This window comes from Gallinula chloropus, assembly GCF_964237585.1.
Source record: "Gallinula chloropus genome assembly, chromosome: 1".
In the NCBI taxonomy this organism is placed as follows: domain Eukaryota; kingdom Metazoa; phylum Chordata; class Aves; order Gruiformes; family Rallidae; genus Gallinula; species Gallinula chloropus.
The window spans coordinates 52,795,590-52,811,231 of NC_140085.1; the positions used below are offsets into that span (position 1 = coordinate 52,795,590).

Consider the following 15,642-nt stretch of genomic DNA (forward strand, 5'->3'; position numbering starts at 1 on the left):
TTGTCTGTAATACAATGTATAGTTTTATGCAGTAGTATCAGTTCTGTATGAGGATATTGAAACAGCTGTTTGTAAAAAATATTCCCTTTATTCTAGCTCCAGCTGTTCACTCTATGTTCTTTTTCTTCCATCTATCATTCCCTCCCTATGGAATAGACTTAAATAATATAGTGAAATTAAAATCAGTTTCGTGCCAGTACTGCTGGGTTCAAAATACATTTTTTTCTCTGAGAGCATTTCCCTTATTTTGACACCAATGTCTGTCCTACATTATAATGAAGAAATAACCAAATTTTGTGTTAATATTGTATAAGTAAAATTCATAATACTTTGTTTCTGATTAATTATGTAGGTTGTTGTTCTGAGGTTTTCTCGTCTAACCTGTAAAAACGTGAACAAAGATTGCCACTGATAGATTTAACAGACGTGTTAGAGGCCTTGTGAAGCTATTGCAAACAATACATTTCACAAATTGCTTGTCCAGTTGCTAGATATCAGCCTGATAAACACAATATGGAATTAATTTGTGACTCCTAATGGAATAAAGACGTTCACAGTAGAAAGTTGTTGGAGTTCTGGCAGTAACAGGAATTGTGTAAATTTTTCCTTTTGTTTTGGCAAATACTAACCTGTAATCTCGTGTAGTTTAATCATATTTCTTTGGTGTAGTTTAAGAATGTCGAGTATTTTCAAGCAGTATTTTATCTCCATAGAACTTGGCAAAAAAAAAAAAAAAAAGAATACTTTCACTTAATTATGATCCCTCTTTTGGTATTAGTGTTTGGATGGGATCAGCTACTTCATTTCTGACCCATTAAGTTGGAAAATTCATTCTTGTCTGAATATACTGATTTGGCTCTATGTTAAACAGATGGGCCAAAGCTGGATGGTCTAGAAACTGTGATTTATTCTTTTACTATCACAATACAAATACTGTAGCTCTTCAATATATGTTTTCAATGTAAGTTTTGTGGTATCTTTATCGTTCCTTTACATAACTGACTGTAGCTCTCAAAATTTTCAAAGATCTCACCAAACTGTATCTGTGGTCTGTATGAGAAATGTTAGTAGGTCGCATTAGAGGCAATGCTTTATAGAAGGAATTTTAAGAAATCTGCAGCTTTAGCTTGTGGATCTTAGAGAAGCTAAAGCCTAAACAAGAGAAAACCACTGAGGCAAACTGCACACTGTGACACTAATTAAACTAAATATGCTGAAGTGTATAGAAGATTGTAAACACTCGAAGCAGAATTTATGTAAAACCTGCATTGTCAGTCAGAAGGTAAGCTTAATAATGCATAAATGGGTCATTGTGTTATAACTTAGAATTTGGTCTGAATTTTAGCAGTGGATAGAAAATGAATTGAGGCAGGAATATTAGTAAAAAGGGTAGAATTTGAGTATTTTTTAGAAGAAGATACTAATTATAAATAAAAATATGTAAAAGCAGCACATGGCAAAATTGTTTCTGCATGTTAATTATAAAAGTGATTATTTGGAAATTCAAAAATGCAATCAAGTGTTTGGGGTTTTTTTAGTTACTAAAAGCTATAATGCTGTAGTGCCAAAATTGTACTGTTAATGTTTGGAAACTGGATTGTGTTATTCCAAAATTATCCACAGTATTTCCCTTATCTTTCTAAGATCATTTGGTCATTATCAGGGCAACATATTGGACTAAGTAGTTGGTCCAATCTGGTTAGAGATGTTTCCATATTGCTTACAAAATGAACACCAAAGACTTTTAAGAGTCTCTGAATCCTGGCTGTGTAGTAGTAGTAGCAGTTGGACAAATCCTTTATGCATCATGAGTACACTGTTACACTGATACAATATAGATTTTTAGTTCGGAACAAAATACTTTTTCCACGTAAATATATACTTAATACGAACATGTAAATTTTCAGAGTGAGAACTGAGCTCACTGAAATTGTATAAAAATACAGATACTTTAACTGGATACTGAAACATTTAAAAACATAATTTTTAGATCTCTGACTTTATTATTGTTGGCTCTTTGACTTCAGTGTTCTGATAAAGATGATTATTAACTAATTGGTACTTCAGAAGAACTTAGACTTATGAAAACACAGTTTTGTGTATGAACTGCATTTCACTGTAACTAAAGGTAGAGGCATATTGGAAAGTTTATGTTCAAAATTGCTTAAATTATTTATTAACTGAGCTTGATCCCTGGGGAGTATGGCTGTTATCAGTATTATTTAAATGATTTGACAGCACTTACTCTCATCTTCTTTTGCAATTTATATTCTGAGATAATTTGAAAATCTAACCTAATTCATTAATCACCTGGCACTTTTGCAATAGTAGAATACTTTCTCTGTGTAGCAAAGTTTGGTTATTCTCATATGATTGTAGGGGAAGCCCGGTGAAATATTAATGCATGCATGTGACAAACTTCAGTGGCCTCTCTCTCTCAAGTTAAATGTAAAAATAGACACCCCCAATATGTAGAATTCTTTTTTGGAGGATTTTTTTTTTCCCCTAGACTATTCAGCGTTCCAGTTTTTAGTGAATGATTGAAATAAACAAAAATATTTTAGCAACTGTAACTATACCCTGTGTTTTTCATTGAACTTCCAGAAAAGTTGATGATGACTACATGCTGAGACAAGGCAAATGTCGAAATCTATGAAATATCTGTCATAGACAAGTGCAGTCATTTCACTACAAACCTTTTAAACTGGGAAAAGCCAACAGAAAAAAACATTTCACACACACAAAAAATAAGTATATGGCAACCGTGTAGCATTGTTTTTGAATGCTCAATTAGACATCAACAGCTTGCAGAGGCAGTCTCAAAAGGTTACTCAGGAAATGGTGGAAATCACCCATCATCTCTCATTAGTACTTAATGAGAGATGTTTTTTCCAGACAGTTGCCTGGTATTACAAGGGTTATGCAAGCTTGAAGCAGTTCCAAAGTCTATTTGTGCAGGTGGGTGATTAGAGGAAATAAAAAGTTGATAATAGTCATGCCCAACTCTCTTGGAAGATGCAGCAACAACTAAGCAGACCCCCTGCTGCCACTGGAATGCACTTCACTGGTAATTAATTCCAAACACAATCCTGAAATAACTGCCACATCCAAGACTGGGCCAGTTATAGCTTCAAGTGCTTTCAACGAGATGGTTGCAGATACATATTTACAATCCTACTCAGAACAATGGTTATTCAGGTTTAAGTGTGTGGGAAACAAAGCAAATTCAAAAGAGCAAATTCAAACAGTTGAGTGCAGCCGCTCTCTATATGCATCCAGTGTAGCTACCTACTAATTCTATTATGCAGTATTCCATCTGCTCTTTTGAAATGTAATGTTTGTTCCTTGAAATCCTGAAATACACGTCTGTCCTTATCTGTAGTTCCTAGATTTATGCCATGTTGAATAGTCATGTAGGAGAGAAGATTTGCTTTGGGGATTTAGTCAAGTTAAAACAATTCTAAAACTGACTTCTATACTATGGAAAATTGTCTAGTCCCTCAATTTGTGCTACTATGTAACATGAACATTTAGGAGACTTTCTAATTTTTTCCCTGGATTTCTGTATGAACTGCAGCCTGGCTTAATTTCACTGTATGCAATTGTTGTGAATCTTTGCAATGGGTCCACCATTTCAGGAGACATCAAGATTTTATCACACGTGGTGTCCAAGGAATCTTATGTGTGGCAACATAAGAACCAGAATCAGTGCAATTCTCACTATTTTTTTACCTCTTCTACTCAGCTTTGGGTCTCTGTTAGTTTCTTCCTAATTATTAACTTGGGCTCCTGCCTTGCAAATTTACTGCTGGTGGAATCCAACAGCCTAGATTGACCCATGATGAATGAATGGAGCCTGAGTAGTGCTGTATCCACACAAAATATTCAGACTTGCACTGAAATGTTTCTATGGGTATTTTTCAATGTCATGGGGTGACATGCTTTCCTTGCTCTTCCTTAGAAAGGGTTAATTGTGTTTTAAGGAGCCCTCTGTAAACTTCAGGAAGGTCCCTGTACCCAAATTCTCTTTACCATAAGGAATAGGATTCAGGTGATTCTTCATGTGGGCCTGGGCCACATGAGCTTTATCTTTAGATAAAGCTCAGCAATGGTAGGAAAGATTCCCTGAGGCATAATCTGGGCAAGTTCTTAGTCTTCTGCTCAGCATGATTATGTCAGCACAATCCTGGTAAAACTTCCATATTATATTTGATTATCTCTGGGATCAAAAAATACTGGTTTATCTATCACTGCAGTGTGGTTATAAGTGCAAGTCTTTCATTCCAGTTATGAAGCTTTCTAAAGGACTAAGTGATCATTCTGTTACAGAAGAGCAATAAAATCTAGTTCTTATGGTACCATCCATTAACCTTGCTTACATTAACTTACATAAACTTACATTAACTTGTTTGGTTTTCAGCCAGTCAATGAAACTAGCCCTTCTGGTGGCCATGACTTCTGCAAGGAGGTTAGTGTAAGTTTAGTCACTGGTGATTGGTCCTCTAGAAATAGTACTGTTTCCATATTATCTCCTTTTGTGCTCCTCCAAGGTTTCTATTGTGGTTATGATCGATTTCTTTCCATTAATTAATGGATAAATTAATTAATTAGTATTACTATGTTCTTTTCAGAGCTTTGTGCCTCCGTGAAACACATTTGATGTTAAGAGGACATGTACAGACAAAGGCATTCCAATAAATTTTTCTAAACAGATCCAAACCCATAGAAATTGCCAGACTGGATGTTTCTGTGGCAGTTTTCTAAGAGTCTAGCAAACTGAGTCTGCTATAACTGATTAAACTTAGATCTGTCTTGATACCACACTAAAAAGCATTTTCATTCCAGATAACACCAAGCCACCCAGAGCTTTATTCACGTTTTTTTTGCCTTATCCTGGTGCTGGGGTAGCCAAAAGTAGTTTGAAACATTGCATGAAATCTTCCATGCTGAGCAGAGCTTGAGGGTTGAGTTATTTACTAGTAATAGGATGCCTTTGAGGTTGTTTGTTGTCTATATTGTATGTATGTATACATATCCCTCTATATATTTATTTGAATGTGCAAATTCATTTTCTTCCCTTTTTCTTTTTCTAGGAATTCTACTATACAAATCTATAGATCAGATATAGCCCTGAGCTCTAAAAGGTCATAATGAATAGGTTTTGCGCTTTAAGCATTTTGTTCATGTCTAGTGTTACATTTTCAGAGCTTTTAGAATTTTGTGTGTATGTATATATACACAGTATTAGAAGTGAAGCATATAATCTAGTTCTAGATTATTACCAGTCTACACCTCTAAAGTTAAATATATATATTTCTTCTGTTCTTATACCAAATTGTAAATCCAAGCATATAGTATTTAAGTGACTCCACAAATAATTGGAATGTGGAAATAAAATAGGCTGAATATACATTTGCATTTTGGTTCAGAGCACTGGATGTGAATTTGAAATAAATGGTAGTTCCCAGTTACTATTCATTGCTTCAGTCACAAGCCAGTTTTGGAGCACATAAATCAGGTTCCTTTTTGATCTAAAGCTCCATTTCAGGTGGGCACCAAAAGTATGGGGTCCTTCTGGAAGATGTGAGGTGCGTGTATGGTTGCGTGTTTGGTAGAATATGTAAGATACTACATAGTTCTTGAAATTCAAACCCGCATGTACCCTAAATCGAGTATGAGTATCGTCTGCTTTTATCTGCTGACCCATTGCTGCTACATTAAATTGTAGAAATAACTGATGTAATAGCTAATATAGACATAACCAGATTTTGAAAAGGACACTAACATGTTTCTGTAATGAAAATAGAAAACTACAGATTGACTGCATGTTCCATTGTGAAGATTTATTTCTGAGGTGAAATCTAATTATAACAATATTTCTGGAATATGGGCTGACTTTTGGCTTTTGATATTTCACTTGCTGAGATGTGGTAGGAAGTATTCTGCTTGGTATACTTGGTATCTGCCTGGTAGTTAATATTGTGGCATACATACATATAGTGCGTTTTCTTTGAGTACCTTATAAGAAAAATTATCTATTGGAGAGGTTCCAATGAGCAGTTTATCCTCACACTACACGGATAGTGGGAAGAAAAATTTGATGAAACAGTTGCAAACCCGTGGTGTCATGGTCTGTTTTTTACTGTCCATAAGGGCATTTTTGTCTATGCAGTGTATCATGTGAAAGAAGACAACAGTCCACTGTCACACAGCACAGTAGAAGGCAAAGTTCCCAGTGCATGATTACATTTTCTTTTTAATAGTGTAAGTTAAAGAATCAACATTTTTATCCTTTTTTTTTCCTTGCATCTTAGTAGATGACAGCAGTAAAAGATAGTTTGCTCTTACAATATGCTAAAAGAAAACAATGTTCACTTTCATTTGCTCTCGCCAGACTCAAATCTGAATGACCCTTAAAAACCTAAAGCAGTCACCGTATCCATGAATAGGAGATGCTTGCACTACCCTCTTTTGTTGATCTTATGCTATCCTGTAGACTTCAGAAGAAAGCTTACTCCTTGGACCACTGAGATGGCACTAGTTATCTGTATTTTGGCAGTTGAATCTTGTCCTAATTGTCCACAGTAGAAGTGCCTGAGGTCAGTGTCTAGATTTCGTCTAAAGCTAACATGTATCTTAGCATAATCAATGATGTTTAGGGCTTGTTCTTCTGATGTAGTATTTTTTCAGTATAATATATCTAAATATAGAACATATTCTAAATTTTAATTAACACTATTTTAACAAGTTTTCGTTGACTGAAAGAGGAGTTTAGCGTGCTTACTGAAATGTAGCTAGATTTAAACAAATCCCCACTTCGCGTGTCTGAACATCAGTTTCTGAATCACTCAAGACTTTGAGAACAAATTAATGCCATTTCTTTGGAAAGCAATTCAGCTCCTGGCACGTGAGTACAGAATTTTAAATTTAGGCCCTGAATTTTGGTTTCAAAACCCGGTTTTATTAGATAGACATATAAAACACATTACATAATGTCATTTTCATTTTATTCAGAAACTTTTTGTACTGAAAGACTACATTGCAAATGAATCCCTGAATAATGTCAGTGATAGTAGATTAACTTTTCTTCCTATGAAAGGATGAGTTAGTCTTATATAATATCTTTTGTGTGTGACATGAGGTTAGTGCTACACGTTCATAGTTAAACATTTTTATGAACGAGATGCTGATATTAATTAGGCTTCAATAACATTGAACTGAATAATATATAAAATAACACTATACACAAGAAGCTTCTCTTTTTTTCCAATTAAATTATATATGACAGCGTGGTGAAAGTAAGATTTTTAGGAGGTGTTTGTCTTGCTGCTTTCTTCCTCCATTTATGTTCTCATAAAAAGGTGCTGTAGAAAACCAGTTCCCATATGAAATGACTTAAAACCTCTTCCATTCATATGAATTAGTTCTTATTCAATGCAATTATTTTTTTTTTTATTTTTCTGTAAGAATATATCAAATAACTGCTGGTGAAATATGTAATAACTGGAATGGCCAGTAAAAAGCTAATAAACATTTCAGGATTTGGTGGAATTCATTCAATATTAATATATTTTGGTGTAACTGAAACAAAGCCACGTATCTGTAATCAAATACTGTAGCTCTAATTTAAATAATGCTAGTGTGGCTTGAATATAAAAAGATTTTTTAAATGATGGTAGAAACAACCTGACCTTCCATCTTTGAAGCAGTGAAACCATTTGTAATTGCAGTCTTTTGATGCATAAAGAAAAGATTAAAATGCACAGGCAAGTTGTATGAAGCATTAGTGTGACCTTTGTTGTGAATACCAGGTCTGCTTCTACTGCAAATACTTCAAAAATTGGGGAAAGTAGCGAAGTGAATTATAAGAGGTATTAAGATTTGGAAATTAAGATTAAGATGTGGATACCTGTGAGGGTTTTAAGAATTACCATCTTTTTCATCTGCCCATAAGATGGTTAGTGGTAAAGTGTGTAAAATGGTGTTCCAACACTTTCTGTCCATTAAAAGCTTGAATGCTGAGCCAATTGATCAACCAACCAACCAAGCCCAGTGGTAAGATTTGCCAAGATGTAAATCAGTATAGCTATTTTTATAGTCCACATTAGATGAATTCAGTTAATCCAAAACCTGCTTTTTCTAACCTTTCAAAACAATAGTTTGGTTGTTCTACTTCTGGAAAAGATACCATAATATATTTTCTTTATCCTATTCTATTTCCTTTGCACTGAAACAAAGGAAATGGAGGACGGAAAGTTCTCAGTAACGATTTTTAAAAATCAGAATAAGCTCCAGTTACACAATCATTGTGACAGTTTTTCATGTGTGATGGAAGCAGGAAGGAATACTGTTAGAGCCTGCTGCACTTCAGCAATGTTTAGCTTCCAGATGATCCCCTGATGTTATCAGAAATGTCTCAGCTTCTTGTAACTTGAGCCAGGAACTAGAAGAGAATGAAAACCATAAATACTTTCCTGTTGGCCACATCTATAGCACCTATAAGAAACTCAGCATGGGAGATAATCTTTCCTAGGTAAATTTGGTAGTTTCCAAGTTCTTTTTGCCATTAAATGTCCTACTGAAACTGACAGTTCTACCACTATGGTTACCTAAAGGCTAAAAAAAAAAAAAAAAAAAAGGGAAAAAGATACTGACTTTAGTTAGAGGAAGGAAAATCAAAATACCATTTAATTACAAAAGAAAATGTATTCAAATCTATTCCTAATGAAACTATGAGTACTGTCAAAGAAGTTGCCGAAATTGTTGCAGGAACTAATTGGATGGTGATATTCTGCCTCTGGTGGAGCATACCCAGGTAGTAAATCATTATTGGTTGCCTAATGGGAAGACCCTACTGTGAAAATAAACAGCTGTCCACAATAAAGAAATTGTTTACAAGAAACCATTACATGTCAGACACTTCATTCCCTTGAGAAAGGAATGCAGGCATGAAATACTGAGCAGTTGGATGTTTTCTGGGATGTTTATTTCAAAGAAAAATATCTGGATATTTTTTTTGCAAAGCCTTATTTTAAGATTCTAATAGCATGATCCTTTTTTTGTAGTACTGCTTTAGTTTGCTTGGAAGAAAAGGCTATAACTACTCTTTGTTGACATTGCTGCATATTATGTTGAATTAGTGATAGCTGTATGCAGATGCTTTAGCTGGAGAAGAGGTTTTTATGGATTTTTTTAAAATGTTTTTTTAAAGGGTTTTTTATGCCTCTATTTAATGGGGTGTGTAACAGCCCTACATCATCTAATGAATATTTTCCAACAAATTTTCACTCCAAGAATTTCACTTCTAGTCAGTTCAATGCTTCTCAGGTGGGACTGTATCTCGAGGGCAAAACCTAGTCTTTAGTGACCTGTCATCGTACAGGGTCAGCTATAAGGTATGGTCTTTCCTGCGGAAAGATCAAAGTCTTACTCATGCAAATTGACACTTCTATAAACTTCTACTGAATATTCAAAGTGTGAGTGAACTAAGCTGGGGTGACTATCATAACAGAATGAAATGTTGGGCAGAAAACTGTTCACTACCATGAGTGCCAATCTGTATTTCTGTCTATCTGTCCTTTGAATGATGCATCTATGAGATACTTCTGCATGTGTAAGACTTCCTGATGTCTCTTGCAAGGCTTTCCTGTGCTTAAGCACAAAAACCCAGGCTTCACAGCGAAAGAGCAGTGACAGAAACTCAGGGACTGCTGAAGTATCAGGGAGTTTGTGTTCTCTGTAGGTTTAGCTGTTTGTCAGAGACAATCCTTCTGTTTGTTTCTCACACAAATAAGTAAATAAGTGTACTTAGCATTCTTAGATAGATTTGCGTGGACCATTCTCAGTCTAGAAGTTATTTCTTAGCTTTTCAGATGGTTTCTGTATTGCCATGTGCCCTGGCAGCAGTATCGTCCCTTGTTTGGTATCTCTGTACACAGTGCAGGTCTCTGAAAGCAAGTCCCTGATTCCTCAGTCAGGGAGTTCATTGCTAATTATCTGTTGATGAATCTGTCTGCAGACTGAAAGATGATATTTTATATTCTGAAGCAAAAGAGGATAAGACTTTCAGCTCAGTTAAGATGCTCCTAACACTCGTATTTAGTGTTTATCCTCACTATGAAATTTCCAAACACTATGGCAAGGCCCTGGTAGGGTGTCGTCTTCTCAAATCCCTGTCCCTCCTTTGATGAGTTAGGTTTTCAGATCACAGGATACTCATTCACATTCTGCATGTAAACAGTTTTCCAGTTAGATGCCAGCCTGGACAAGAAAGCATAAGAAGAATTTAAGGCTTTCTGGACTGCCATCCAAGTTCTTCCATATTAGGGATTTTACTATGAGGATTCATTCAGCATAAGTTCCTTTCTAAGGCTGTATAAAACCGTGTTTGATTCATTGTATTAACATGTATGTATTACTTTCTTATAGAACCATAGAATGCTTTGGGTTGGAAGGGATCTCAAAGATCAGCTAGTTCCAACCTCCCTGCAATGGGCAGGGAGACCCTTCAATAGACCAGGTTGTCCAAAGCCTCATCCAACCTGGCCTTAAACACTGAATTTCTGAATGAAATTAGTGCAGATGCAAGATTTCTTTGCACACTTTCAGTGATTCAGGAAGAACCCTTCTACGTCTTAAGACTGCATACCTGAAGGACCGGCAGTTTTGATGCAGATGCATTTCGACAAAGTTGGAATTGTCTGTGTCTGCGATAGAGGGTTCACTCTGTCAGGCATCAGGTTATGCCTGAGGTTACGTACAAGATCTCTCCATTTTAGATATCTGCCAGACTGCCACCTGAACTTTCATTTACACTTTCATGTGTAACAGTATCGCTGAAACATTCCAGACTGGTATTTCCTTTAGAAGTACAGTTTGTCCCTCTGTTCTTGACCAGAATCTTTGAGGACCTCATTAAGATATGCAGTTTCTGTGGGAGTATTTCTTAAGAATCATGCATGCTATGAAAGAATTGGCAAGTTGGAAAAGCCATAAAGTTTACATTTTTGCAACTACTCTTAATCCTTTGTTAGCTATGTTAATGTCGCTGGGTATTTCCTTCCCTTTGAAATCCCTGTTACACTTCCAGGAATTCTTTCAGGTCAGTAGGACTTAGACTGAGAAGCTTCTGCCATTGCTTTGCTGAAGGCATCTGTTACTTGTGCAGAAGGAGAAGATCACATCTGTCCCTGCAAAAGGTGGTTAGGCAAAATTCCCCTAGCTCACAGCACTGAAAATTCTTTGGTTTATTGGGGGATTTTTTTGGAGCAGATTTGCCCACAGAGTGAAAGTACATATTGGAGATTCACCTCAATTACAAGCAAATAGGCTTTCTTCTGTGAACTCTACAGGCTGTCAGCTGAGGTCTTCAGACATTAGATTTGAAAGTAATCATCTGTATGTGGAGCTGCAGGTGTTGTAGCACATTTGGGGAACATGGAGGCCATGTCTTTGTGACCTACAACGAAAGGTACTCTGTAAATTCACAGGCACTGTAAAGACCACTGTGACCACGCACAGGCAATGGCATTTTCCCCAGAATCTAAACTAAAGCATTTCTTTAATAATACAGTTCTCAAAAGGCATGAAGTAACATGGAGCTTTTGGCCTCCTGCTAAGTCATTCTGGTGCTTGGTTACCATCACAGTTGGGCAGCTATGCCTTAGTTCATAGCACTCTCTATCCTCTGACCTGATTTTCACTAACTTTACTTTATGTTCTTCAAACACCATTAAGAACCTTTTGAGAAGGTAAGAATGATACTTTCAGTCTCTTTAATGGTCCTTCACAGTGCCATAAAATGGTAACAGCATCACAAAATGTGTCCGAACAGCAGTTTCGCATGTTCCTGCAGATACGTAGATGTTTTTAGGCCAGCTGTAGCTTATCTAGCTGAGATGCTGCTAAAAAGGCAGCTAGTGCACAGCTCTGTAGAGGATGGACATTCATCAGCTGATCCATTATGTTGCTACAGCATTGGGGGAAGTTGTTGCTGCTGGCTATTAGCATGCACTGAGTTGAGTATGTGTTTATATAGCTTGTTGAACTGGGTTCTATGTGTTAGGATTTTCCAGGATGAGATACGAGTTGCCTTAGAATACTCCCTTTTAAGACACCCCTCTTACAGTGATAGTGCTTGGATTCACAATGGATAATTCAGGGTAACAAAAGTAAAATGTTTGTGTTTGTTTAGTGCCTTACTTTATTTAAGTATTAAGAGAGTGCTATATCTTGCCTTAACACAGAATGAATTTATGAGCTGATAAAGTAGGTGCAGATCATGCAATGTGTTCTTTACCAACTGCATTTAAATTATAATAGGTTTTGTAAGTTGAAAAAGTGTTCTGATTAGCGTTCTGTTTTTTGAAAATAGGGGGGTATTTTTTATTTTAAAATGCATGAAGTATTTGTAAGTTCACATAAATGCTATTTTTATTCACAGATAATGCACCTCAGGTAGCAATTACCGCACCAGGATCTGGTAACCATAGAAACAGCTCTACAGGCCCAACACCTGACTGCTCTCCTCCATCACCAGACACTGCACTTAAAAACATAGTGAAAGTTATACGTCCTCAGGTAGGTGATCACCATAAGCATCCTCTTATTATCATTTTAAAAGCAGGCCATGATTCATTTATTTTAAGAGAATATTATCACCATACACATATCAATAGGTCAAAGATGGATAAAAAGAACACAAATTAGGTTTTGGTGTATAGGAGGCAATCTTGATAGTGGGAGGATGTAGAATATTTTGTGAATGAGCCCAGTAATGTACAGAATGATGTCAGTACATCTTCCTTATAGCACTAATGATGAACAAAGTCTTTATGTAATATTTTCTGGGTTTATGTACTGTTAGTTTTCTGTCAAGTTTATGTTCTGTTTTTTATCAGTATTAATTCCCTGTTACTTTTTCAGGTTTTCTTTTATCTTCCTCTGTGTCCATTTACAAGGTCCCATAATGTTTCATACCTTCTTTAGTTTGCCTTCTTTTATAGTCTTGCTTCTCAACTTTCATCCTTCCTAACTCCATGTATTTCTAATACTGTTTGGTAAAGAAGATGCTTAATGTGTGGAAGGTTTGAGTGTGCCTTGTAATTCCTTTAACAGTGCAGCCTCTTAAATTAAAAGTTTTAAAATAAATTAATCTTAGAACTTGATGTAGTGGTATAGAGGTCACTAGCATAGAGGAATTTATTTTAGAATCACAGGATCATAGGATAACACAGATCAGAAGAAACCTTAGGGGATTATCTAGTTCCCTGACAAGCAGGCATGACATTAGGTGTGTCAAAGCTAGCTCTGACAAATACACGCTGAATTGACTTATTGTGTAACGTTTTTTGGTGTGAACCAAAAGAACTTCTGTTCTCTTGATTACTGAGTTCAGATGCAGCCATCTGTTCTTCATTGCTGAGAGCCACTTTGGTGCTAGTGGATGCAGGCTTTGTATCATCAGTTGCCTGTGTTAGGGTTACTTGAGAAGTAAGCTGATGGCTACGTGGTGTTCTGGGGAGAATTATATATAGGACACATTGTTTTGCTGCCACATAAGTGAGTGCGTTACAGTGATGGAGGTGGATCTTTCTTTCAATACTCAGTGGAGCACACAGTTCAGGAAGTCTTTCACAACTGAAGGTGATTACTAGGTGCACCTGCCATTTCTGTCTAGGACCACTAGTTTCCTATGTCTGGCACTGTCAATGCACAAAGATCCTAACAGCTGGCTGCTGCAGCCCATCCCTCTGTGACGCTGCAGTAGTTTGGATCCATATCCTAATTTAAATCTAGATTGCAGGGGTCTAAAATAACAGCTTCTTCTCCTTTTCTCTTTTTATAGTTATTTCTCATTTTGCTTGTTCCTGTAGTCTCCCTGTCCCTCCCACCCTACATCAGTGTAGTACTGAAATGCCTTATTCCCTCTAAGCTGTTTTTTATAGTAGGCGGCAAGCAAACAGAAAGGTATTGGAATATTGTTGGAACAAGCTGTTGTGTGATAGCTTATTGAAAATAGCATTTAAAAAGCTGTTTCCATCATGATATTGCCAACAGATGGACCCAGGACACTGAATGGTGATGTTCTCCTGCTAGTTAACTCTGAATGGATTCAGCAGATTCTGGGGAGCTATTTTCAAATTTAAATCATACCATTTACCAACTCCCAATATTGTCATCGTTCTGCAGAATGAAAGCTAGCTGTGCAGTACATATGATCAGAACTTTACCACATTTGCTAAAATGACTCTCCTGTGGCCCTACATGTGGCATAATTCCTATGCAGAAAACAACTGCAGAAAGGCACATGTAGGCTAGTGCTTAATGTAGATTATAAATCTGTGCACTAGTACATGAGAAGCTGGATGCACTATAGCTTTCAGATCCCATTATGCTTCTCCTTGCTCCATGTGTTTTATGCACATTGCTTCAGTATTCTTTTCTTTTTCTTGTTTAATCACCTCCCCTCAACATTTCAACCTAAGAATTTAGACAAAGAAGTTGTAGATGTTTGCTATGTGATGTTTGCAAACTATTAATGTTAATTCTGCCTGCATATTTAATTCCTTTATTCCATGCCTGCTGCGTTCAATTACATGCCAGACTCCGAAGGTTAACACAATGGGATTCTATTCTTGACTGACCTCTCACCACTCATGAAAACTAATGAATAGTGTTACAAAATGCATGCAAAATAATTAATTTTCTGTTGTTTGCCAGGGTCTCTTTGCATTTTTCTAGCAAAATAAACATATTTTAAGCAGATTTAAACCAGGGATCATTCAGATTTCTAAAACACCTTTTCATACAGCTTGTGCATCCATCACTGAAAGTGCCAGTGAAAGCCAGAATGCGAAACTCTTCAGCAGCTAGTTTTGCACCAGACAGGAATTGCTGTCTGGGATGAAACTGACTGAGAAGTCTGGCCATTCAACTCAGAATGTTATTTTCATTTATAGCCTTGTTTGTCTTTCCCGGAGGGTTGTGCATCTACAAGTTTACTTGCAGTGAGGGGAAACACTGTGTTAGTGACCCTGTGATCTGTGAAAGCAGCAGCCAAGGGAACCAGAGATTCCTTCTTCTCACTAGTCTGGGATGGCAGGAAGTGGTAGAGAGTGTAAAAAGAGAAACCTGGTGTACTGTGTTTGGAGACAAAGGTGGGGGCCGTTCTGCCTCCTCTTTTCTTTGGCCAGGTACCTAAGACTCTGTTCCAGCTCGTGGGATGGCAATACATACACGTTTCAACTCATGACAGATTCTGGATTTCTGTATGAATATGAGGTTTAACACAGTGTGGCCTCTCCCCTGTGTCCAGATGATCAAGTAGGAAACCCAGTGTGGTGGGCTAATGTCAGCTACACCTGCTGCGCGGGGTCCCTAAAGAGGGAGGAGGCTGTGATGCTGCACTGCCAGCCCATGGAGTCGGAGTTCCACAGCTGGGAAGTGTGAGACAGGCGCAATCTCATATACACAGCATGAAACCTTAGAGCTCTGGGTCATGATCAGTTAAGGGATTCCTCAGAGTGCACTCAAAATTTGACCTTTTCCTTTTGCTCATCTCTTCACCTGGCCCTAATACTTCCCTTCTTATATTAAGAACATGTCCTCACAAAACCTGGCTGGGAATTTCTCTTTTCTTCC

General features: G+C 36.9%; 1 protein-coding gene across 6 annotated transcripts in view; it reads left to right on the forward strand.

Annotated features, from left to right (window-relative positions):
* The window catches only part of ANKS1B (ankyrin repeat and sterile alpha motif domain containing 1B), a gene marked incomplete at both ends in the record, with an annotated part of 442,540 nt that overhangs the window by 147,313 nt on the left and 279,585 nt on the right, over positions 1-15,642 (forward strand). For all 6 annotated transcript variants that reach the window (XM_084267805.1, XM_084267813.1, XM_084267814.1 and 3 more), the window contains one exon: positions 12,443-12,579. In XM_084267805.1, coding sequence (XP_084123931.1) covers positions 12,443-12,579 — 137 coding nt within the window. The remainder of the gene's footprint in view (positions 1-12,442; positions 12,580-15,642) is intronic.